Below are 24282 nucleotides of genomic sequence, written 5' to 3'. Positions count from 1 at the left end.
ACAAATTAAAGGAAAAACCAACATAAAGTGTTTTAGTAAGGTGTTGGGCCACCATCTGCTGCCAAAACAGCTTCAATACACTTTGGCATTGATTCTACAAGTCTCTGGACTCTTCTGGAGGGATGAACACCATTCATTCAAAAGATATTTCCTCATTTGGTGTTTTGATGATGGTTGTGGAGAGCGCTGTCTAACACATCAGTGCAAAATCTCCCATAGGTGTTCAATTGGTTTGAGATCTGGTGACTGTCAAGGTCATTGCATATGATTCACATCATTAAACACTCATCAAACCATTCAGTGACCCCTCAAACGTGCTTCCATTTAATGCTTTGTAAGATTTTTAGTCAGTGTCACACCAGCATGACACGAGGTAACACTAACTGATTTAAAGTGCAGGAGGTAGCTGAATGCTCATGATTTAACAAAATCTTATATTGTAGAAATAATAATAATTGAAATGACAGAACAATATGAGAATATATAACTGCCCTGCTCAAAGGCATGTTGACAGTTGATGTTAAGGGAGCAGAGAGCGTTTTAACTTGAAATTAACTTTATAAGGAAAATTCAGCTCTGAACTCACACATGTCAAAATGTAATAACCTTCTCTAAGACACTGTTTTAACACTGTGACAGACACAAAAACAGTAATTAGGATTTATAACAGTATAAAGAAATGAATTTTCTTGGTTGTAATGTTCAGGATCACTTAACATAAATACATTAAAAAATATTCTTCCTCCAGTTACAGTTAAGTAAACTGGAGCTCAGATCACAGTAATGTCACAAAATGTTGCAAAATGCAGCAAAATCCTCTTTTTACTACATATCACAGTCCTGTGTTGATATTTCTTGGAACTTTCAGTTAAATCTCAGAGCAGAAAATGTTTCAGTGGAAGAATGTTGAAATATTACCGGATGAAAGAAAATCAGCGTCAGGTGGCTGTAAAATAACAAAAAACATGATTTATTCTGAAAAAGAATAATTTGAATAATTCATTCGTTTAAGTTAATAAGTCTTCTATTGACCTTTCTCAGTTGAAATAAATCATGTCTTTTGGTACTTTACAGCAGTTTGATGATTTTCCCTCCCAAGCTTGTTGCTAATAAGACTTTCTTCCATCGAGTGAGTTCATATTTAAACATATTTAACTCGTATTTCTCTGACAAGCAAGAAAGTCCCTGAAAAGACTGTTCAATACAAAATAAATCTGATAATCTTCCTCCTCCAGAGAAGGACATTAAGAACCAAAAGTTAAAGAAAAGGTTTATGAAGCATTGAAACCTTTCTCTTCTTATTCGTGGGTCTCTTTGAGGTTGCCTCTGGTTGCCCAACGACCAACAAGGTTAAAGTTGGAAATGATGGACGAGGTGTAAAGTTTAAAGTGCTGCCACAGAGTTTTTCACTCAATAGGCTGATGCAAAGCGACCCTGCTGCTGATCATGTGGATTAAGAGTTCTGGCACAGTTTTTATCCAGGCTGTGGATCTAAGTCAATCGTTTTCAGGAAGGTTTAAGTCAGTTTTAAGTCAGGTGGTGCTTTTAAAAATCACTTTTTTTCACTTTGGGGATCCTCCAGCCAGGATCCATGTAGGAGCTTCAGGTGAGCTGTGGACAAAGAAAACTTGTATCTGCTGTAGAAACCCCCCTAATGCTGATCCAGTGAGTCCACATGTGTCCGGTTTAAATCCCCAGAAGGATCCAGGTGAGTTTAACGCTCTCATCTCTTTTAACACCAGCCAGTAAAGTACGTTGGAGCAAGTCAGCTAGACTGAAGGTGATTTGCTTTAAACGATGGCATACTTTGGATGCTGGAAGGAAAATTAACAGAATTACTAGTTAACAGTCTCCAAAAGAGTCTGTAATGATTTACACTGCAATAAGCATCAATATGTTTTGTTTATTTCTGACTTACATTTGGTTTTTGACGCCTTTGTTTAAATAAATATCCACCAACTAGACCACCAAAGATTAGTAAGATGCAGCAAACCATCACAGCTGAGATCAGAGCGCTCCGACTGTAACAACCACCTGATGGGAAAAGAAATAGAGCTACAATAAGTGGGGACACACCAGACACACAAATATGAAGACTAATTACCACAGTAATTAAAAACAACATTTCAGCTGATTTTAAAGACGTTTCCTCTCTTCTTCACAGATTTGTACCGTTTTCTCACCTTCTACATCCGTCTCATCCAACGGATCAGGAGTTTGGAGATGCAGCGGCGTCTCTGTTGTCCAGGTTTCATCAGAGTTTGACTCTGGAAAAAAAACACAAGATTTCTTATAATTTACAGCACAATACTAAAAAGTTACTGACAAAAGTTTTAAAAGGTACTGAATTTTGACACTGTTCTAGGTAATAATAATAATAATAATAATAATAATAATAAACCTTTTTATAGAGCACCTTTCATGACATAAAAGGCAGCTCAAAGTGTTTTACAAAAGAAATATTATGTGTGTATATATATATAAACTTAGCACAAAAAGTAAGGAAATTTGTGTTTGGTAGATTATTTCTTTGTTGTAACGAAGCTTCTTGGCAATAAATCTTAAACCGTTGGAAAGCCTGTTTCTTTCCCTTTTAAATGGTGCCACATTTGTGAGGAACATATATTTGTGGGATGAGCAGCAGAGCTGAGTATGTGAGTTGCGCCCATGAAAAATTTGCCAAATCTTCTCTGCCAATGCCAAACAGCTTATTTTGCTGTTGCTATTGACTCTTGTTTTGAGCTTCTGGTACCCCCAGGTATGAGCATGAGCCCTGCTACAGTGGTCAATAGGTGTCTGCTCCAAGAACTGGCATGCCATGTTTGACTGATCTGGATAGGGCCCATGTGATAGGGCAACTTCAAGCTGGTGTTCCACAAAACCAAGTTGTGGCATTATTTGGAGTGAGCCCTAGTACCATCTCCAAAGTGAAGGCCAAGTTCGGGGAATGTCAGAGACAGGCCGTGATGTGGGCGTCCCAAGAAGACAACACCCCAAGAAGACCGTTTCCTCACCCTGTCAGCACTTAGGTACCGTAGGCTGTCTTCTACAGGTTTGCAGACAAGGTTTGCAGGACAATATGGCCAACGGCTCTCTGCCAGGACAATCCGGAGCAGACTGCACGCAGCCAATCTCCGATCTCATAGGGCTGCCAGGAGGCCTGCCATGGCTGCCCTTCACTGTCAGGCTCGTTTGCACTGGTGTCGGCAACACATGCACTGGAACCTGAACATGTGGAGGAATGTTATGTTCAGCGATGAGTCCAGACATTTTTCTCTTGTCACACAATATATATTGTGATATCACACAGCCCTACACTCACACACATATATATATCTGCAAAACGCAACATATGTGTGTGTAAAAGCTGCTTCTTAAAATTCAACCGAGGAGGGAGTGTGTTCCAAATCTTCGGTGCATAACCACTGAAGGAAGCATTGCCGTACCTCTTGCTGTTCGTCGATTGCACCCTCAGACTGGCACCATGTGATCTGAGGGAACAATTTGGAACATGCTCCAACAGGCATTCTGACAGGTAGGAAGGAGCCAGTCCATTCAGAGCTCTAAAAACAAGTAAAGGAATTTTAAAATCTATCCTCAACATTGCTGGGAGCCAGTGCAAGACGCTAACACAGGAGTAATTGTGACCTCTTTTACTGGTTTTGGTTAGAATTCTTGCTGCTGAGTTTTGGACGAGCTGCAGCTGATCAATAGTTCTTTTTTTGGCAAACCAGTATAAAGTGCGTTGCAATAATCTAAGTGTGAGAGTAAAAAAGCATAAGTGAGTGTCTTAGCATCCTCTAGGTAGAGGTAGGGTCTGGTAGGGTGATGTTTTTAAGTGATAAAAGGCTATCTCAGTAATGTTGCTGATATGATTCTCAAAGTTGAGGTCAGGATCAAAAATGACACTCAGGTTTTTCACTTTCGGTTTAACGTGTAGGGTCAGATTTCCGAGTCTATTTATTATTTCATCGCTTTGAGTGTCTGTGCTAATGATAAGGACTTCAGTTTTGTCTTTGTTTAATTCATCCACTGCACAATACTGGAGAAGCAGTTTAGCAGAGGGTGTAGGGCATCCTTATTGTCAGGTGCTACAGATAAATACAGCTGGGTGTCATCGGCATAGCAGTGAAAATGAATCCTGTAGTCACGGATCATTTCTCCAAGCGGGTTCATGTATAGGGAAAACAACAACGAACCAAGGATCAAGCCCTGAGGAACACCATAGAGAATGCTTCGCTTCTTGGAAACATCGCCACCAAGACTTACAAAGTAATTTCTGTCTGTGAGGTAGCTATTAAATCAGCTCAGTGTGTTTCCTGACCCCTGAATTCCACCAGGTGCGTGTGCGCCGCGTTCCAGCTCCGACGCAGCTGCCGGAGCTGATTGCAGCCACTCTAGTCAATGTATCCGATTCCACCGGGCGCACCATGGTGCGTTTCAGAAGCGTCCCAGAAGTGCCTCTCCCCTCTGCTGCGCTAAAGATAAGTACCTCGTCTATTTTTTATGGAGGCCGCGTCAAGCAGCACAGAGCAGATCGAGCTTGGCAGGAAGTCAGACACAAAAACAGCATTGAGCATCCGGTCAATTTTCAAAATAAATCACCCCGTGCAGACTCCTGGTCGTATATCAACAATAAACGCAATTAAAACAGACGAATAAAGAAGCCATTTAACTACGTAGCCTACTTAACCACAGTAGAAGCACAAAAATCAAGGAAAATTACCAAATCAATGAAAGTTGAGCAAGTTAACAAAACTGGACAGTTTAGTTGCCCTGCTACTGCAGTAATTACAGTAGCTTTAAGGGACTTTATCAGCTTTGATTAGGCTGCTGTAATTACTGTAGTAGGAATGCAACAGACTTTAAACAGCGGAAGGCTTCCCCGCAGTGAAGACGCTCCGCCTCTGACACGCTCCCAGTTGATTAGGGCGCTGTGCAGAGGACGGAGCAAAACTGCGTCAGAGCCTGAACGCGGCGCACACGTGCCCGGTGGAATCCCGGGGTGAGAGACCAATCCAGCTTTCAAGTCTGTTCAGAAGTATCTCATGATCAGTGGTTTCAAACACAACACTCAAATCAAGAAGAACAAAGACAGAAACTTTATTTTTATCTGCACTCATTCTAAGATCATTTATGACTTTAGTGAGTGCAGTCCTGGTGCTATGTCTACCTCTAAAAGCAGACTGAAATTTTTCATAAATATCATTGTCATGTAAATAAGCCTCTAGCTGTATCACACTGTACATAAAAAGTGCTCAACCGTGTATTTTTTTGACACACAAGTCAAATCAGTAGATCAAAAAAATACAAATCTTGGACCATTAACATCTGCAGAAGCTTACTCACCAACAACAAGTTCAACAATTGCCGACTTCACTCTGCTCTTCAACTTGGGAACCAAACATCTGTATCTCCCTTCATCTGCCAGCGTCACGTTCATGATCTTGAGTGAAATGTTTCCGCGCTCCAGTTCATCTGTGAACAGCTCCGTCCTGTTGAGGTACGCTGGGATCTTCATGTCGGGGACTTCACGTCTGTCCCGGTAAAGATGGACGTAGTCAACCCGACTCAGCCGATCTGAGGGGTCAGGCTTCAGATCGGGCTTCGACCACTCCACCGTCAGCCCCTTCACGTTGAACTCTGGGTCCAGGTGACAAGGCAGGATGACATCATCACCTGGAGAAGCGATGATTGGCTGAGTTGACCCAATCACCTCAGACTGACCTGGAAAATGGAGGGAAAATTGAACCTTCTAAAAAGCGAGAGAAGTCTGGAATCTATTTTTCTGTATGTTGTATGTCGCAACGATATTATCTCAACTATATCTCAAACCTTTTCTGTAAATCCAAACTTCCAGTAACAATGACTGTACTTCACGTCAGCAGTGCTAATTTAGAAACTTAACAAATGCTACAGAGAGCATGTTGAACTAAGATTGAAACTAATTTCTAACTTTCTAATGATTGATCGGTTGATTATTTCCTTGATTTGCTTTGATCTGAAAAAAAAAAGAGAAGCTCATGGTGATGTCTTCAAATGTCTTATGTTTTCTGATTAACAGTACAAAATCCAATAAACGTGTCCTTTAAAAAAACCAAACTTATCAAAATAGTTGCTGATTAATTTGCTGTCGATCAACTAATCAACTTATCATTGCAGCTCTAATTGAGTTTATTATCACATAAGACAAAGAAAAGAAAGAAAATCATCACAAATGAAAAACTGGAACTAAGAAATATTTTGCATTTGTGTCTGAAAATAAATTGTTTTCTGTCGACCTGCTAATCGATTAATCAGCTAATTGTTTCAGCTCTTTCTGGAAACAGAATGCGATTTCTGTAAAGTTATCATGACTTTACAAATGACCAAAGGGAACTTCTGGCAGTATGACAGGAAACTCCCAAACCCTTGTGACAAGAAAGCATCAGCACTGAAAAAAAGAACAAGTTGAACAAAAAACACCTGTTAAACAGTGTGACAGTGTTTATCTCTTCTGTCAGTACTGTATGTGGTGTGAAGAGGTTGATTTTGCCTTTTTATATCAAACTTTTACAGAACCTGAAAAGTTTTTTTGTCACATTTCAACATCTTAAAGCTGCAGCGATATTTTCTGTTTTCATAGTCCTCTATGACAATAAAAAAAACAACTTATCTTTGGGTTTTGGACAAAACAAGACATTTTGAAAATCAGTTATGAGCTCTGGGAAACTGGGGTGGACATGAACCACATGAATAATCGTCATCATCGTCACTGATGAATCATGTCAGCAAATAAACAGTAAAATCACACATTTCTCTCAGAAGAATATGACAAGAATAAAATATATGTAACAGATTATGTAAAATAAAAACAAACTATTGTATATTTTGACTTGCTTGTTTGTTTTGAGTTATAAACTGTAGGTTAGTTTATCCACATTTAGACTTAAGATCTATTACGTTTGTTACAAGTTTAATGAACGTTAGTGAAGGTTTAAAGACTTAAACATGTCGTATCAACATTAAAAACATAAAGCAGTGATTTTACATCAGATATGACGACTAGTTTAAGTTCACATTACAGTTTGTGGACACAGAAAATGAACCGTAAAACATATTTTCACATGTTCACTGATTCATTCATTCATGTGTCGCTCAGGTGAAACGAGTTAACAAGCGAATAAAAGAGAAACATGTCAGTTTACCTTCAACCGGAGTCCAGACGATGAAAGTCAGACAGAGAATAAAAAACCAGAATGTAAACATGTTACTAAACTGATAAAAGTCCATTTTAAACATGTAAACTACAGACAGACAGAGATGACGCGTCTGTAAAGCTGCTGAACTATGACTCACTCTGCTGTTGCTCGGTAAACCATGAGGACGGAAGTTCCACATTAACATGACGCATCATCATGTCATTTATCTTGACGAATGTTGTTGGCGTTTGTAGTGATTAGATCTGGGGTCCGTTTCACAAAGCAGGTTCAACAAACTCTGCAGAGAATGACAGATGTTAGTTGAACTATGATGCAGTCTTTAACATTTTGAAACAGTAGTCAATCTACATGTACCTGCGCATTTATGCTGTAAGTGGACTTCCTATTCACATAATCGGCTTCATTATGTGAGGGAGCCGTGATGGGAATGTGTGTGCCGTCTATGCAGCCAATCACACTGGGAAATCCTAAAAGAAATTAAAATTACTAATCCCAGTCTGAGGTTGCAGCACAGTGTCATTAACAGAGTATAATTTAAAATGAATTTAACAGATCTCTACATCATTCACCTGCAATCCTGTGGAACTCCTCCTTGATGGCTCTGACGAGTTTGTGTCCAGGGAAAATGACAAAGATGGGTAAAAGCCGTTTCAGGGCGAGGCACACTTTTCTGACCGGCCTGCATACAGTTTCCTTACTCAAGTGCTTACAAAAAACTTCCGTTTGCAAAGAAACGCAGCGCGACGCACAATATCTGCTGGGATGTGAGAGCATGACTACGAGTTGTTATGTTATGATTAGGTTGTGTATGTAGATGATGGACTGTGACGTGAAACGGTATCGCTCAAAAAGATAATGGTCTGGAAATGCCAGAGCATCTATGCGCGGTCTGATAACCATCTCTCGACGAATAGGCCTATTTAATTCTCTGCGTAGTAATGCTGCACCTTCATCCACGGGATTGTTATCAAAAGGACATGCCATGATGGTGAAAAAAGTCGCCACTTACTGTGCCTAATGGACTTCTAATATACTGACTCTGATTTTTTTAAAATGATTTTTTAAATGACAGACGGCAGAACTAGGCTTCGCCAAAACTCGCCCGCTGACTGAATGAATGAGGAAATCAAATGGAGTGTGTGGCTCTGAAAGAGGGCGGAGACTGAGAGGAACTCGAGGTTTATTGAGAAAAACCTGGTCCCGACCAGGTTAGGTTCATAGAGTCTGTTACCACGGTAACTGACCAAGAGCTTAAGTTACCTCTCTCTCTGAAACAGGCTAGAGTTATCCCTCTTTCTCTGGTTTGAGTTACCTCCCTTTTTGAAACGGAAAACTGAGTTTCCCTCATTTCAGGGTTAACAGACTGAGTTTTCACTAAACCTGCTTTGTGAAACGGACCAATGATAATACAAGCACATGACAGCACTTTCTGTGTGACATTCAGTGAAACTCTGATATATGTATTTTTCCCGCATATAAAACTACTGTGGAGTTAAATGTGACGTTTTACTGCTGATCACATTTACCTTCACTGTACTTTACTTTGGAGAAATGTTTTATTTGGATTCACTGACTCTCAGTTTTATTGAATGAATTTATTTATTATTTTGACCAAATTTTATATTCACAAATCAAATCGAGCTGATTGTTCATATCAAACAATAATTCTTCTTTATGTGAATGTACAAAAAACATGTTAAAATATAACTCCTGTGAGCTTTACAAGATATGTATTTATTTATTCTTCTTTACAGCTTTTAGTCCATCTGTCTTGTTTATAGACACATGTTATATCCACAAGGTTTTGGTTTCTTGCTGTGCTTGAAAAAAAGGGGGGTTGTGGGATTTTTTACCACTTGCTAAAACAGATTGATCCCAACTTTTTATAAACCACATTCTGTATTATTTCACACTGATTCACATAGATGGATCTCATTTCATAAATAAAATAATTATAAAGTCTATATTTAAAACTTATTTCTGCTTTCAATCTGTTACATTGAAAGTAATATGATACACGGAGATTCTGGTAAACTCCACACCAGCTCAGTTTCTTATTGACTGCAGCAGTTTAGTCACCATATTACAAGTAATACTGAAAATTAAACTGAAAGTGATGATACCTGTTGTATTATCACTGATGTAACCACCAGGGGTCGATTTCATAAAGCAGGCTCAACAAACTCTGAGTCTAATCCTGAACTCTGAGTTAATCTACTCTGAGAAAGAAAACTCTGAGTTTCCGGTTCCAGAACAGCTGATTTGAGTCAGTTTAATCAACTCGGAGTAGTTTCACCTGGAGTTAAGCGCGTGCACCACAACTATAAAAAGCCAGCATCAATGGAGCCCCGATTCAACGAGTCACCATGGCAACGGGGAAGCGGAGGGCGGCGTTTTTCGCCCCACTAGAACTAGAAATCTTAATGCGATAATACGGTGAGTTTGAGCATGTTTTCAGAAAGAAGTGCAACACAAAAAGTAAAACCTCGACATAATCTCATGGGGGAACCTCATTTTGATCATGTTTTACATTGTAAAGTAAATATTAAGTGGCTGTTTGACTGTGCAGCTGTTTTATCCCCAACATAATGCTGGTTTCTCATACATAAATGTCTTCTCATCTACATCATGTTATGTTAAATAATCAATCCTATTTAAACTAACACAGACTTCCACTCAGCCTACAGAAAGAAGGCAGATGCCCATAAAACGGGTGGTGGTCCAGCACCGCCACCTCTAACGGAGGCAGAGGAGCTGGCCCTAAGCCAGAATTTAGGAAGGCCAGTGGCTGGCCCCGCCACCGTACAAAAAACTTCCGTTTGCAAAGAAACGCAGTGCAACACACAATATCTGCTGGGATGTGAGAGCATGACTACGATTGTTAATGTTGCAAATGTAAGGACGGATTAGGTTGTGTGTGTATGTAGATGATGGACTGTGACGTGAAATGGTATCTCTCAAAAAGATAATTGTCTGGAAATGCTAGAACATCTATGCGCGGTCTGATAACCATCTCTCAACGAATATTTAATTCTCTGCGCAGTAATGCTGCACCTTCATCCACGGGATCGTTATCAAAAGGACATGCCATGTTAGTGAAAAAAGTCGCCACCTACTGTGCCTAATGGATTTCTAATATACTGACTCTGATTGTTTTAATGATTTTTTAAATGACAGACGGCAGAACTAGGCTACGCCAAAACTCGCCTGCTGACTGAATGAATGAGGAAATCAAATGGAGTGTGTGGCTCTGAAAGAGGGCGGAGACTGAGAGAAACTCGAGGTTCATTGGGAAAAACCTGGTCCCGACCAGGTTAGGTTCATAGAGTCTGTTACTACGGTAACTGACCAAGAGCTTAAGTTACCTCTCTCTCTGAAACACGCTAGAGTTATCCCTCTTTCTCTGGTTTGAGTTACCTCCCTTTTTGAAACGGAAAACTCAGAGTTTCCCTCATTTCAGGGTTAACAGACTCTGAGTTTTCACTAAACCTGCTTTGTGAAACGGACCCCAGGTGTAGGCCTAAATGTTAAACTCAAACTTCATGATTATTATTATTATTCTGATCCAATGTATCTTCTCATCTGAGCTCCATACTGTATCTGCTTTGGTTTGGGAGTTGTTGCAGCTCAAAAATCCCTCCGAAAGGTAAGAGGCAGAATTATTGACAAAGAAGTTGACATTTTTTTATTTACAAAAAAAGGTTTTTCACAATTAGGAAACTAGAGGCTACACAGTTTAAACAGAGCCTTTTAATACCAAAAGAAGAAAATTGCTCCTCTCTTGTCCACAACATACATGTTTTTAACCACTAGATGGAGCCACACACCAAGATTTAAGGTTTGCCAATCACCACTTTTAAAAGTGAGTTGCTGAAAAAGTTGATGAATAAAATTGAACCTGCATCTAATCTTGCAGGTCATGATGGTTTAACAGTGAAGTGGAAATTTAAAAAGTCTTGTTGCTGCAGCTGGTTTGGTGAAGCACAAGTTTAGATTCAAATTCTGAGGATTCTCTGAATGTCTTGATTCTGTAGCTCCATATTTTTGTGACATTTAGTGTGTTATTTTGCATGGTTACATAGTCATGACATAATTGTGATGTTATTATCTAGTTTGACAGTTAGTGACAATCCAACTGTGGAGATTAAAGCAAGACTATGAAACTTTTGTTGAACCACACACACACAGTAGAGAGAAGTCAACAATTCACCAAACTAAGTTAGCTAAAGTTAGCTGTCATTAGCCTCCACAAGCTATTTAACCTACTGCTGAGTTAAACTGCAGCAGCAAAACATGATCATGGTGGCTTGAACTTTACCTTTATGATTGAACAGTTTAAAAAGTTATCTGTTCAGCTGCTTTCAACAACATGAGGTCAGATTATAATCACACAGCAGACAGAGATAAATGCAAACTGACACATAGAGAACTTCACCTCCATGGAAAGAGACAACAGAGAGATTAAAGTCACAACACAGAAATCATTTAAAAATATGATTTATTTGACAACTTGTACCTACTTTATTCATCTAACAGTGGTGTTACTTAAATCAAGTTTTAAAGAATGTAAAATTTGAAAAATGTCCTTGTAATACAGGTCACAATAACAGAATGACATCCCCAAAAAGAATTTAATAGATGAAAAAAACTCAAATGTACTTTGATTTGTTCTTTTCAAGTGTCACACCAGCATGACAAGAGGTAACAATAACTGTTTTAAAGTGCAAAAGGTAGTTTAATGATAAACATTTAACAAAATCTTTTATTGTAGAAATAATAATCATTGAAATGACAGAATAATATGAGAATATGTAACCGATATACTGATACAACTATATTGAGGGATACTGTGGGTGCGCTGCTCAAAGGCACATTGACAGTTGATGTTAAGGGAGCGGAGAGCGTTTTAACTTAAAATGAACTTTATAAGGAAAATTCAGCTCTGAACTCACATGTTCCAAAACTCAAATTCTACATTTAACATGTTTCACTTCATAATCAGTCAATGTGTCCAGTGAAAAAAGGGAAGGGTGACCTCAAGTCAATGATCAGCTTAACAAAAATAACTACAAAACATAATAACCTAAATTCTTCACTCCATCCTTCTGAGACACTGTTTTAACACTGTGACAGAAACAAAAACAGTCATTAGGATTTATAACAGTCTAAAGAAATGAAATTTCTTGGTTGTAATGTTCAGGATCACTTAACATAAATACATAAAAACAATATTCTTCCTCCAGTTATAGTTAAGTAAACTGGAGCTCAGATCACAGTAACGTCACAAAATGTTGAAAATTGCAGCAAAATCCTCTTTTTACTACATATCACAGTCCTGTGTTGATATTTCTTGGAACTTTCAAAAGCCCTGACGAAAAGATTATGAAGCATTGAAACCTCTCTCTTCTTATTCGTGGGTCTCTTTGAGGTCGCCTCTGGTTGCTCATCAACCAACAAGGTTAAAGTTGGAAATGACGGACGAGGTGTAAAGTCTAAAGTGCTGCCACAGAGTTTTTCACTCAATAGGCTGATGCAAAGCGATCCTGCTACTGATCATGTGGATGAAGATTTCTGGCACAGTTCTTCTCCAGGTTGTAATTTCTGGACCCGAATCAATTGTGTTTAGGTCAGACGGTGCTTCTTTTTTTTTTAAAATGTCACTTTGAGGATCAGCATTCCTCCAGCCAGGATCCATCTAAGAGCTTCAGCTGAGCTGTGGATTAAGAAAACAAAGCAGAATGCATTAATTATGTTGCATATGATCTTTAGTAAAACATAAAAAAAGTGCTCAAAGACATAAGGATGAACTTCCCGAGTTTTTAATTTGACTGCACCTACGATGCAAAGTAAGAAAATGCAAATAAAATGGTTCTCTGTGTGCAGGTCTTACAAGAAGCCACAGATCCAAATTCAAACTAGGGTGGATATTTTTGAATTTTTCCAGATGTCTCACTAACCTTGTCGTGAATTGTCTTCACAGGCAGAAATAGCAGAAGAGGCTGCTCAGAACATTAAGTCACCTTTACATTGTAAATAAAACTGATTCTCTTTGGTCCATTTCATTTCTATGATGCAAACCTTTTTATGAATATTTGACTGAGCTTCACTTTTTCAGTGTTTACATCACACTTAAACCCTTCAGATGTTGCCTGGTTACATCATATTATTATTATTATTATTATTATTATTATTATTATTATTATTATTCAAAACAGTCATGTTCAGACTTACAAGCACATCATTTTCTCAGCAGGATGGTTTGAGCTTGTATCCACTGTAGAAACCCCCCTAATGCTGATCCAGTGAGTCCACATGTGTCCGATTGAAATCCCCAGAAAGATCAAGGTGAGTTTAACGCTCTCATCTCCTTTAACACCAGCCAGTAAAGTACCTTTGAGCAAGGCAGCTAGACTGGTTTGAGTAAGGCGTTATCATTCTTCAGATGCTGGAAGGAAAATTAACAGAATTATTAGTCAACAGTCTCCAAAAGAGTCTGTAATGATTCAGACTGTAAGAAGCAACAATATGTTTTGTTTATTTCTGACTTACATTTGGTTTTTGACGCCTTTGTTTAAATAAATATCCACGAACTAGACCACCAAAGATTAGTAAGATGCAGCAAACCACCACAGTTGAGATCTGAGCGCTCCGACTGTGACAACCACCTGATGGGAAAAGAAATAAAGCTACAGTAAGTGGAGACACACCAGATACACAAATATGAAGACTTTAACTACCACAGTAATTAAAAACAACATTTCAGCTGATTTTGAAGACGTTTCCTCTCTTCTTCACAGATTTGTACAGTTTTCTCACCTTTTACATCCGTCTCATCCGTTGGATCAGGAGTTTGGGGATGCAGCGGCGTCTCTGTTGTCCAGGTTTCATCAGACTTTGATTCTGGATAAAAACACAAGATTTATTATAATTTACAGCACAATACTAAAAAGTTACTGACAAAAAGTATATAAAAAGTGCTCAATCATGTAATTTTTTGACACACAAGTCAAAATCAACAGATCTAAAAAAGACAAATCTTGGACCATCAACAACATCTTAAGAAACTCACCAACAACAAGTTCAACAATTGCAAACTTCACTCTGCTCTTCAACTTGGGAACCAAACATCTGTATCTCCCTTCATCTGCCAGCGTCACGTTCATGATCTTGAGTGAAATGTTTCCGCGCTCCAGTTCATCTGTGAACAGCTCCGTCCTGTTGAGGTACGCTGGGATCTTCATGTCGAGGTCTTCCTGTCTGTGCCGGTAAAGATGGACGTACGCGTCCCGACTCAGCCGATCTGAGGGGTCAGGCTTCAGCTTCGACCACTCCACCGTCAGCCCCTTCACATTGAACTCAGGGTCCAGGTGACATGGCAGGATGACATCATCACCTGGAGAAGCGATGATTGGCTGAGTTGACCCAATCACCTCAGACTGACCTGGAAAATGGAGGGAAACTTTAACCTTCTGAAAAGCGCGAGAAGTCTGGAATCTATTTTTCTGTATGTAACTGTTGTTTGTAATTTGTAATGTCAGTATTGTCTTTTAGAATACATTTGAGTCATTTTGATTATATTTCAGTTATCTTTGTTGTTTTGTATTATTTTAAGAAGATAGCTTTATTGTGAAACAGCCACTTTTATTTAGAAAGCCAGTTGCGCTGTTCTGATATACGTGAGAAGAGAGAAATGAGCAGGTAAAGATGCACATTTAGACTTAAGATCTATTACGTTTGTTACAAGTTCAATGAACGTTAGTGAAGGTTTAAAGACTTTAACATGTCGTATCAACATTACAAAAATAAAGCAGCGATTCCACATCAGATATGACGACTAGTTTACGTTCACATTACAGTCTGTTGACACAGAAAATGAACGTTGAATGAATGTTCACTGATTCATTCATTCATGTGTCGCTCAGGTGAAACGAGTTAACAAGCGAATAAAAGAGAAACATGTCAGTTTACCTTCAACCGGAGTCCAGACGATGAAAGTCAGACAGAGAATAAAAATCCAGAATGTAAACATGTTACTAAACTGATAAAAGTCTATTTTAAACATGTAAACTACAGACAGACAGAGATGAGGCGTCCGTAGAGCTGCTGAACTGCGACTCACTCTGTTGTTACTCTGCTTTTAAATTGTGTGTTAGGATGTTCAGTGGGCATGCGCACTACGCGTCATGATGTTATTTATCTTGAGTAATATTGTGGGCCGTTGTAGATTAGTTGTTGGATTTCATAATACAAGCACGTGGCAGCACTGAGCACTTTCTGTTTTGATTTCAGTCAAACTCTGATATATATATTTTGCCCGCATATAAAACTATTGTGGAGTAAATTGTGACGTTTTATTGCTGATTACATTTACCTTCACTGTACTTTACTTTACTTTACTTTACTTTACTTTACTTTGGAGAAATGTATTGTTTAGATTCACTGACTCTCAGTTTTATTGAATGAATTTGTTTATTATTTTGACCAAATTTTATATTCACAAATCAAAACGAGCTGATTGTTCATATCAAACAATAATTCTTCTATATGTGAATGTACAAAAAACATTTTAAAAAAAACATGAAAAATATAACTCCTGTGAGCTTTACAAGATATTTATTTATTTGTCTTTACAGCTTTTAGTCCATCTGGGGGGTATTCCATCAAGCTGGCTATCAGGATAGCCTAATCTTAAGAACAAAATGCTGCAGCTAATGTGACTGACTAGTGCAAGCACCTGTCTAGCGTGTTAGCTGTTAGCTTACCAAGCAATATTTCACCAACAAGCCCTTTGAGTAGTCATAAAGAAACAAGAGCTCACCCCTGACAGCCAGCCAGCTGTCTGTTGATTGTCCAACTCCAGAGATGTTACACTTGTAGAATCCTTCATCGGATTTAGAAATGCTGTGGATGGTGATGTTTCCTGTAGAGCTGGTCGCCATGAGGCAGCCATTTTTGTAGAAATTGGTTGTGAGGTTGGAAGAAAAAGTCATTGTATTTCTATTCTTACAGCTCAGAGTCACATCGTCTCCCTCCATCACAGGAAGGACAGGACTCTCCAGGATCACAGGACCAGCTGGATGGAAGACATGCTGAATGAGAGATTGCATGGAGCTACAGAAGCTTGTTGAACAGAGGCTATACATGCCATACAAACACAACAGTTGTGTATCCTTCAACTAAGACGTGTCACGTGTCAAGACGTTGCTTTGAACCTTGAATGTTGCTCTATGTCTACCTTTGCTATTTAGAGAAGACAGTCACTGCTTTAACCACAAAGGGTGCTTGTCAGGAGAACGTAAAAATAAATTGTTTGAGGTATTTAAACAAACAACCAATGCTGCTGTTTTTCTGTAGAGGACAGAACTAGATGCACTCAACATGCATTTGTGAACACAAAAAGAATAGTAAAAGTGTTTTCTTCCCTAAAAGCCTCTGACTGAGGTACCTTGAGTGCCTATTTGCTACAGCTGGTAGTTTAAACTCACCAGCCACAGTGATGTTGATGGTGTTGCTGCATTCTCCTGTTCCAGACTCACACCAGTACACTCCAGTGTCAGATGGGTAAAGGTCATCAATGAAGCAGTGAGATTCATTTCTTCTATTCCAGGACAGGGGACACTCTTTGTTTATTAATGTAGATGTGTTCTTTATAACTCTCCAATGAGATGACTTTCCCGGCTCCCCACAGCTCAGAGAGAACGACTCGTACTGAAAAAACTGAGATTTGTTGGGAAGGACTCTCAGGGAAGCTGCAAGAGTCAGAAAAATGATCACAAATTGAGATTTTCATTGTAATCGCAACAAGCAACAAAAGATCTCTTGCAGAAGTGAAAAACCAGGAAAACATTACTGCTGTTTAGACATCCAGTAAGTTTTTCACCGTCTTTAGAGCTGGTTGCTTCCTTGTTTCACTAAGAATGTTACTTTTAAAAAACAAATGTGATTCAAGCTGCTTTAAGCTTCCTGGTTCTCTGCAAACTTCATTTTAAGTACAAGAGCAATAAAACCTCTCGGCTGCATTCAGTGTTGTGGTCGATGGGAAGCTGTGAATTATTTTGTTGAGTTTATTTTCTATTAATGATAAAGAATGATTGCAATGCTATGAAGACGAAACCAAAGAAGCAACAGCGATAACATCTGCAGCTGCAGAGTGATGCAGTACATTCAATGTGATCAAATGTGACATATCGCACACAATCAAAGAAAAACGAACGACAGATCAAACTAGCTGCTGTACATTTCTAAAACGACAATAAAGGCTCTCTGCAGAGACAAGGACGGACTCTGTTGGCTTTTGGATGTCAATGAGGCGGAATAGATGATTTTTCTGATGGCCTGGTGAGTTCTTGTTGTCTTTTTGTACCCTTTATGGTAACAATGATCATGTTCTTTACTCTTACTTACTTCATTCATTTATTTATCAGGGACAACACATCAATTAACATCAGTATGACGTAAATGTGTAAGATTTAGCCAAAATTTCTAATTTCATCTGCAGTCCCCATGCAGGATGATGTTATACATAGAAAGTAACAAATATAACATATTAAAAACAAACAAATCTACATAATTGTAGTATTTAATTACCAATACATTAGGAGTAACTGTGGTTGTGGTTTATTGTAAAATAAATATTGTCAACTCTAATCTAAAATAATACTCTTGTTGTCTGAAATGATGATAATGATGCATCATATTTTTCAGTTAGAAATAGATATGAACACTAAAACTGCACACAAACAAACACACTTTGATATAAATTAGAAGTTTTGCAGCGGATGTTTCATAACAAAATAAGAGTGAAAACTGTCCATAAACACTCACCAACGACAGTGCACAGTATTGTGATCTCCATGCTGCTTGGCTGCAGATAGACTGACTGACTGACTGGGAACGCGATGGAGCTGCTTCACACCTAAAGTCTGACTTTATGACATAGAGGCCACAGCTTCCTGCCCTAATCATAATCTGCGGGTCAAATAGAGCGAAGAGTTTGTTTGTGCAGGATGTCTCAACTTGTTTTAACACCTCAAATGTCAAATGTTTACGACTGTGGCCTCCTTTTACTTTCTGTAGTCTGAAGTTTTTTCTCACGTAGACATTTTTAAATCTGCATCAGAACAGACAATCGTCCACTAATCCTGCCTGTTACAGAGTCACAATTTATCAAGTCTGTCCTAAAACAATATTCAGGAGCCCAAATGAACATTGACACGTTTTACTTGCTGTAATCATTCCTCCTGTTCACACTGACCATCAAGAGATTCCTTCATCATGCACTTACAATGTAAGTGATGGAGGTAAAAATCTGTGTATTTAAAAGTTCATGTGAAGTTGATCGACAGCTTGCGCCATATAAATTAGTCAAATGAAGTCTTTCAAAGTTTCTGTCTTTTTAGTGCCAGATTTCCTCTTTTTGTTATGATCTTCCCACTGCAGCTGAACAGGAAAACACTGTCCATCAAGACCCAGCTGCAACTTCAGTCTGAAGAACATTGAAATAAGTGAATGCCACCGATGGCCACTAGATGCTCCAACTGACCCCCATTCAAAAAGCATCAGCTTCTCTCTAGCAATACTAAGTGAATAATTGTATTTCAATGTGTCATTATGGTCTCAATCACTAAATTCAGGCCCTCTAATGAGTTTGCTGGTAGACATTTTGGAAATGAATGCCCCTTTAATGAGATTTGAAGACTTATAGTAGCTGTGATGTCTGCTGTGATTGACAGGTGACAGTTAAATGTTCATGTCGACAGCTGACTGTTATTTTAAGACAGACTTGAAAAATTGTGAACCCATCCTTTAATATTATGGTATCTTTGTACAAAGATGAAGGGTGCACAATTTCAAGTGAGTCAGACTCATCACTACTGAATTAATTGTAATTAATTGTGAATCAGTAGCTGTTGCGCCACCGGTGGCTGACACATGTTGCAGGTTGATATGAACATGTGCCTTCATGTCTACATGTACATGTGATTTCAGTTTTTATGTTAAATAAGTCACCTTCATTGTCTGTAGTTTTATCAAGGTCATCCATATGTGACATGTACAAACTTTTATTCCAACATTTGTTGGGATAATAAAAAAATGTTTTTAGTGCTGAAACTACCCGATTCATTGAATAATCAATCAAAATAAAATATAAAATAATATACAACTTTTAACATTTCACCAACAACTAAAAAAATACTACAAACATACAGTATTACATCAGATATTGATTATAATCAATGATGTATAAAGAGAACTGGATACAGTGTCAGAGACGGGGCCCTGTTCATTCCTATGAAAGTTGCTCAGTGGTGCATGAAGCCAAAAAAGTTTGACTTCCGTGTATAAAATTACCCGGATCTTCCGGGATCATTGGGCCCATAGAGCAAGCGCACTAGTGGCATTCGCCGGCCAAGTCGGCTACTTCCAGTTTCGCCCTCCGGCTAACTTGAATGAGGATAAAACAATTCAACCGTGCGGCTCTTTTAGGCTTTTGACATGTGATCGGACGGAACGGATCAAATTCTGATAGTGAAACGAGTCATTTCGCGGGGGTTGTGATGCTCAAAAAAAATTATCCGCTGTTCTGTGGACGTCTCTTTCACAATGTAAGTCTATGGGAAAAAGCCTTTTTGGGCTCAATAGCATCACGTGACGTTGTAATTACGCGGTCTGGCCGCTATGTCAAATTGGCTTTACAGCCCAGCGTTGTTCCTTTTTTTGACGCTAAATTACATCCATTATACACTCATAGAGCACACTACAGACTGGTAAAATATGGAAAAATAAAATAGAAACATAATATAAAATATGTTAAATTCAAAAGCACATCAGCATAAGTTTTCATAGAAAGATGATGTTGTTTTCTTTTTGTTTTACAATCAACAGGACCCAAATTCTACATTACCAGGGAAAAACAAGTGAGGGAGACCATCAGGACCAACCATGGTCTGGATGCCCAGGTCCAGTGGTTCAAGTAGGGGGGCATGGTTTGGAGAAACCTCCTCCCCTTCTTTCATCGGTGCCTTGGAGGAAGAGCTGTGCCAGATGTCCTGGTGATCCACTGTGGAGGAAATGACCTTGGGAACATAAAGCTCGTCGCAGGGATCAAGCAGGACTTGCAAGATCTCCACTGACAATTCCCTCAGATGAAAATCATCTTCTCTGCCATCAGCCAGCAGTGCCGGTGGAGGTCTGCCCATCCTAAGAAGATGGACAAAGCCCATTTTATTAACAGTGTGATGCCTATCTTTGTTTTGTCTGTAATATATTATTATATATATAAACATCAGTGATTTTAATATGAACAAAACAAAATGTGAATATATATGTTAAAAAACACAAACTGTGATAAAATATTATTCAAATTAATTACAAATAAAAATATACATACATAACATTTTGCAAACAATCAGCTGTTTTACATGTAAAATATTGATCTGACAAGTACTTCAAACTTGTACTTAAGTGCAGCAACTTGAATAAATGTACTTTGTTACATTTCACCACTGTTCAATGGTTCAATAACAGTCAAACTGAGTGTAGTTATAACTGTCAGATAGATGCAGTGGAGTCAAAATCACAGTAGAACTACATAATATATATTATTATAATATATATAATTCTGTCTGTTGTAAATGAATAAATTCATTTTTCATGCAGTTTCAAGCTCCAGAGGTCCAGAAAAAAGTAATAAAATAAAAAAAACAGATCAGGAGCCAAAAGACAGTAAAGCAGGAAAAAAGCTGAAGCTGAATGTGTTTGTTTGCTTTGTTTTTCTCTGCTCCTTATCAACATGTTTCTGTTATGTTTCTATTGATGTCCTCATGTCAGTTAACCTACAAATCGAAAGTAAAGTCTAAGAACAGAAACTCAGGGTGTCACTTTGGAGAAATGGGGGCGGACATATGACCTCGTTCTTACTGTTTTGTTTACTGTAACCATGGCAATGTCTGCTTGATGTCACTGAGGACCAATAAACAAGTGGGCGGAACTTCCGTTTCCGAGCAGATAACAAACACCCAGAGGGACGAAACATAACAGTCATTACATAATAGAAGAATGTGTGTGTGTGTGTTTTAATGTAGATACTCGAAACACTGAGAGGTAGAAAAGTGTGTTTAAATTCTTCTTTTATAGAAGAGCTGAAGTCTGATGTGTTTTTATAAACTGTAAAGTTCTGACATTTGTTTTTAATTCAACATCTCATCTGAATATTTGTGATTTTTTTTGTCTTTTTTTACATCTTTTATATCAGCTGTTGGTTATTATTTGGAGAACAGGTCAGTAACAACAGTAGATTATATATTAACTATTATTTGCTTGTTATCATTTCTAAAAGTCCAAGTAACGTGTTCAAACTGCTCGTTTTATTCAGCCAGAAGATCAAAAACTCAGACATTCAGTTTATTATTATATATGACAGAGAAAAGTGTAAAATCCTCACATTTAACCAAACCAGTGAATATTTGGCTTTTAATTGCTTGGAAAAATAACTTAAACCATTTATAGATTATCAGTTACCTCTGATCCTCTTTGGTTCCACTTGCTGTGTGATGATGACATCAGTGTAGGAGACATCAGTGTTGAGTTTACCTGCAACACAAAACTGCTGACTGTTAAACACCAGCTGGGTTTAAACATTTAAATCCAGATATTTGATGTAAATTATAATGAAATAAAAAAAATAATAAAAGAAGAATACAAGTATAAAGCATTTTGTGACACCAGAAACCAGAGGAATGTTGTTCTACCCACTGATGTCACTGTGCAAAACAAAACCTTGGTTTGCTCTGTTTAATATGAATGCTTCATGGACCGTCATAGCTATTTTTATGTAGCTGGTGACACTCCCAGTTCTGTCTTTGTTGTTTGAAGTTTGATCTGTAATCATTTTTAGAAACAATTCCTTTGAAATGAGCCGCAGACATTTCTCGAGGATGTAAGATGCTATAAGAATTAGAGCTTCAAAGCTTAGTCGATTAATGGATTAGTTGTCAACTATTAAATTAATCAATAACTATTTGAATGATTGATTCATCATTTGGAGTCATTTTTAAGAAAAAAATATCCAATTTCTCTGATTCCAGCTTCTCAAATGTGAATATTTTCTGGTTTCTTTAGTCCTCTATGACAGTAAACTGAACATCTTTGGGTTGTGGACTGTGAAAAATTTGAAGGCGTCAACTTAGACCAAACAACAAATCAATTAATAGAAAATAATCGACAGATTGATCGATAATTAAAGTTAGTTTATTATATAATTAATTATAATTAGTTGCAGCCCTAGTAAGAATCCATTAGATATATCTCTGTCTATCCATGCTGCTGTGGATATAATAAATATATCAAAGATTATGAAGAAGAAATCACTTGATGCTCATTATTTAGTGTCTGTAAAACATATCTGATCCTCCTTCAACAATATTTCATTACTAAAATACAAAAAGCAAAAAAAAAAAAAAAAAAGTAAAGCAGTGGAACTACAAATTGAGAAAGATTCACCAATGTGCCAATGTGACAGCGGAAGATGGAGTTTCCTCAGTTGTCATAGAGTTGAAAGCATCAGAATAAGCTAGTAAGTGGAACTTGAGTAAAGACAAATTACATAACACATTTAATGTCTGATGTCGACAGGCAGGCTTTGGGCTAAGTGAGGCTTAACACGCCGTGGTTTCATCTCTGAACAGACAATGATAAATTCATACCAATATTTTCATCTAATTCCTGGTAAGACAGCAAACCAGAACATTGAAGATGTTGGAATATCCCTCTAAAGTAGAGCGTGCTCTGTTATTTATAATTATGGAACCAAATTCAGTAGTTGTACCTTGTTATCTGTCCATCATATTTTTTGCCAGTTAGAAAATGCGTATTCATCTATTTATGGATTCCCCTGATAAAACCATAAAACAGGGTATTTGTATTTTAAATGAAGCAGAAGAAGCAAATCAAGGTTGTAGAAGTAACGTTGTTTATAAGGTATTTTATACATTTCCGCTCATCTAAACTTCATACATCAACATTGCACTTCCTTGTTTCACCAGCAATCCATCTGCCAGGTATGAAGTAGATCCGATGGACTTCTCTGCTGCAGTTAATCAGAAACTCAGCTGATGTTTACCAGGATCTCTGGGTATCATAATGCTTTCAATCTGACAGATGAAAAGAAACAAGTTTCAAATGTAGACTTTAAAATGATTTTGTTTATGAAACGAGATCTGTAAGATAAGATAAGTAATCTTAAGCAGATGATGATGTGTCATGTTGGCGATCTTTGTTTTATCTGTAGGTGAGAGCATTGTACATCATCCTCAGATAAAGCATGGAGGTCTTGGCCATTTTTTTCTCGACAGAGTTCATTTCACCTCTCTGGGAAATAATATATTTATATTGTTATATATATAATTATTATTATGTACTTATATGAGTCCCAGCTCAGTAACCATGGTAACTCAGTCAGCTGAACTAGCTGCTCTGTGGCAGGTTAAAGGTCAAGCTTAACTCAGCTGCATGTCAAAGAATGTCCGACAGACGGAAACAGATTCTCAAAAGACGCTTCCATCAAGTGTCTTTTCACACTCGCATCACTTGTCTGTGTTCAGGAAACATAAAATAGAAGAACTGTGAGGGACTTTTACAAAAATACTTAACTAGTTCCCCATTTAACTCGCGGTCACTCCTGTATTGGACTGGACCCTTTTATTTAAAAGCTTAGCGTTTATAATTTAAGAAATAAAAGTGTGCCAGCGTTATTTTGAAGTTATTTATTTATTCACTCACTCATTTTGTTCAAGATGTGAAGACAAAAAGAAAATTAAATAAAGGCCCAACCATGACCTTCTGCTGTGTTTAAATGTGTACAGTATTAACTGCTTATAGTAAGCAGAACTCACCGCTCTCTTCACCTGTTCTTCCGCCGGGAAAAGAAGGAACCTGCTGCTTCAAAAATGCTCACAATGCGTTTGAAACAGCTATACTGTAGTTTAGAAACAGTCAATAAAGTTCAGTAACTCTATATTCATGTAGGGTAATAAATATACAAATGTCAATTAGATGGTATTCTGCATGAGAAATAAAGAAA

At 38.0% G+C, this 24282-nt stretch overlaps 3 protein-coding genes and 2 long non-coding RNA genes across 11 annotated transcripts in view; 3 read left to right on the top strand and 2 right to left on the bottom strand.

Annotated features, from left to right (window-relative positions):
• Positions 1-387: 387 nt before the first annotated feature.
• LOC137174996 (butyrophilin-like protein 2) lies at positions 388-20483 on the bottom strand. 4 transcript variants are annotated; one of them, XM_067580594.1, is made up of 8 exons: positions 20107-20463; positions 16688-16951; positions 16021-16275; positions 14272-14643; positions 14019-14102; positions 13752-13867; positions 13430-13647; positions 11684-12915 (listed from the first exon to the last, which is right to left on the bottom strand). In XM_067580594.1, exons 1-7 carry the CDS (start codon positions 20423-20425, stop codon positions 13609-13611), a joined length of 1449 nt encoding a protein of 482 aa, XP_067436695.1. In that variant the 5' UTR covers positions 20426-20463; the 3' UTR covers positions 11684-12915; positions 13430-13608. The 4 variants fall into 4 exon arrangements, with proteins under 4 accessions (XP_067436696.1, XP_067436695.1, XP_067436694.1 ...); XM_067580593.1 differs by having other exon boundaries at positions 13434-13647; XM_067580596.1 differs by lacking the exon at positions 20107-20463 and adding an exon at positions 18027-18558 and having other exon boundaries at positions 13434-13647.
• LOC137175015 (myelin-oligodendrocyte glycoprotein-like) lies at positions 3429-7453 on the bottom strand. Its single transcript, XM_067580644.1, has 3 exons — positions 7188-7453; positions 5350-5727; positions 3429-3563 (listed from the first exon to the last, which is right to left on the bottom strand). The coding sequence occupies exons 1-3, from the start codon at positions 7384-7386 to the stop codon at positions 3556-3558; spliced, it is 585 nt and encodes a 194-aa protein (XP_067436745.1). The 5' UTR covers positions 7387-7453; the 3' UTR covers positions 3429-3555.
• Positions 8342-24282, top strand: part of LOC137175004 (low affinity immunoglobulin gamma Fc region receptor II-c-like) — a 91464-nt gene continuing 75523 nt past the window's right edge. Inside the window, exon 1 of one of the 4 annotated variants that reach the window (XM_067580620.1) lies at positions 8342-8693. In XM_067580620.1, coding sequence (XP_067436721.1) covers positions 8603-8693 — 91 coding nt within the window. In that variant the 5' untranslated portion in view covers positions 8342-8602. The remainder of the gene's footprint in view (positions 8694-24282) is intronic. The other 3 variants (XM_067580617.1, XM_067580616.1, XM_067580615.1) reach the window with 3 other exon arrangements.
• Positions 13795-14102, top strand: LOC137175026 (uncharacterized). The gene is made up of 2 exons (XR_010925536.1): positions 13795-13893; positions 14000-14102. It is a non-coding gene; the product is annotated as an uncharacterized lncRNA (long non-coding RNA).
• LOC137175025 (uncharacterized) lies at positions 17405-22707 on the top strand. Its single transcript, XR_010925535.1, has 2 exons — positions 17405-17540; positions 20088-22707. It is a non-coding gene; the product is annotated as an uncharacterized lncRNA (long non-coding RNA).

The sequence above is a fragment of the Thunnus thynnus genome, chromosome 22 (assembly GCF_963924715.1).
Source record: "Thunnus thynnus chromosome 22, fThuThy2.1, whole genome shotgun sequence".
NCBI classification, from domain to species: Eukaryota; Metazoa; Chordata; class Actinopteri; order Scombriformes; family Scombridae; genus Thunnus; species Thunnus thynnus.
The sequence above is the reverse complement of the archived record's forward strand: the minus strand, read 5'-3'. Positions and strand labels throughout refer to the sequence as shown.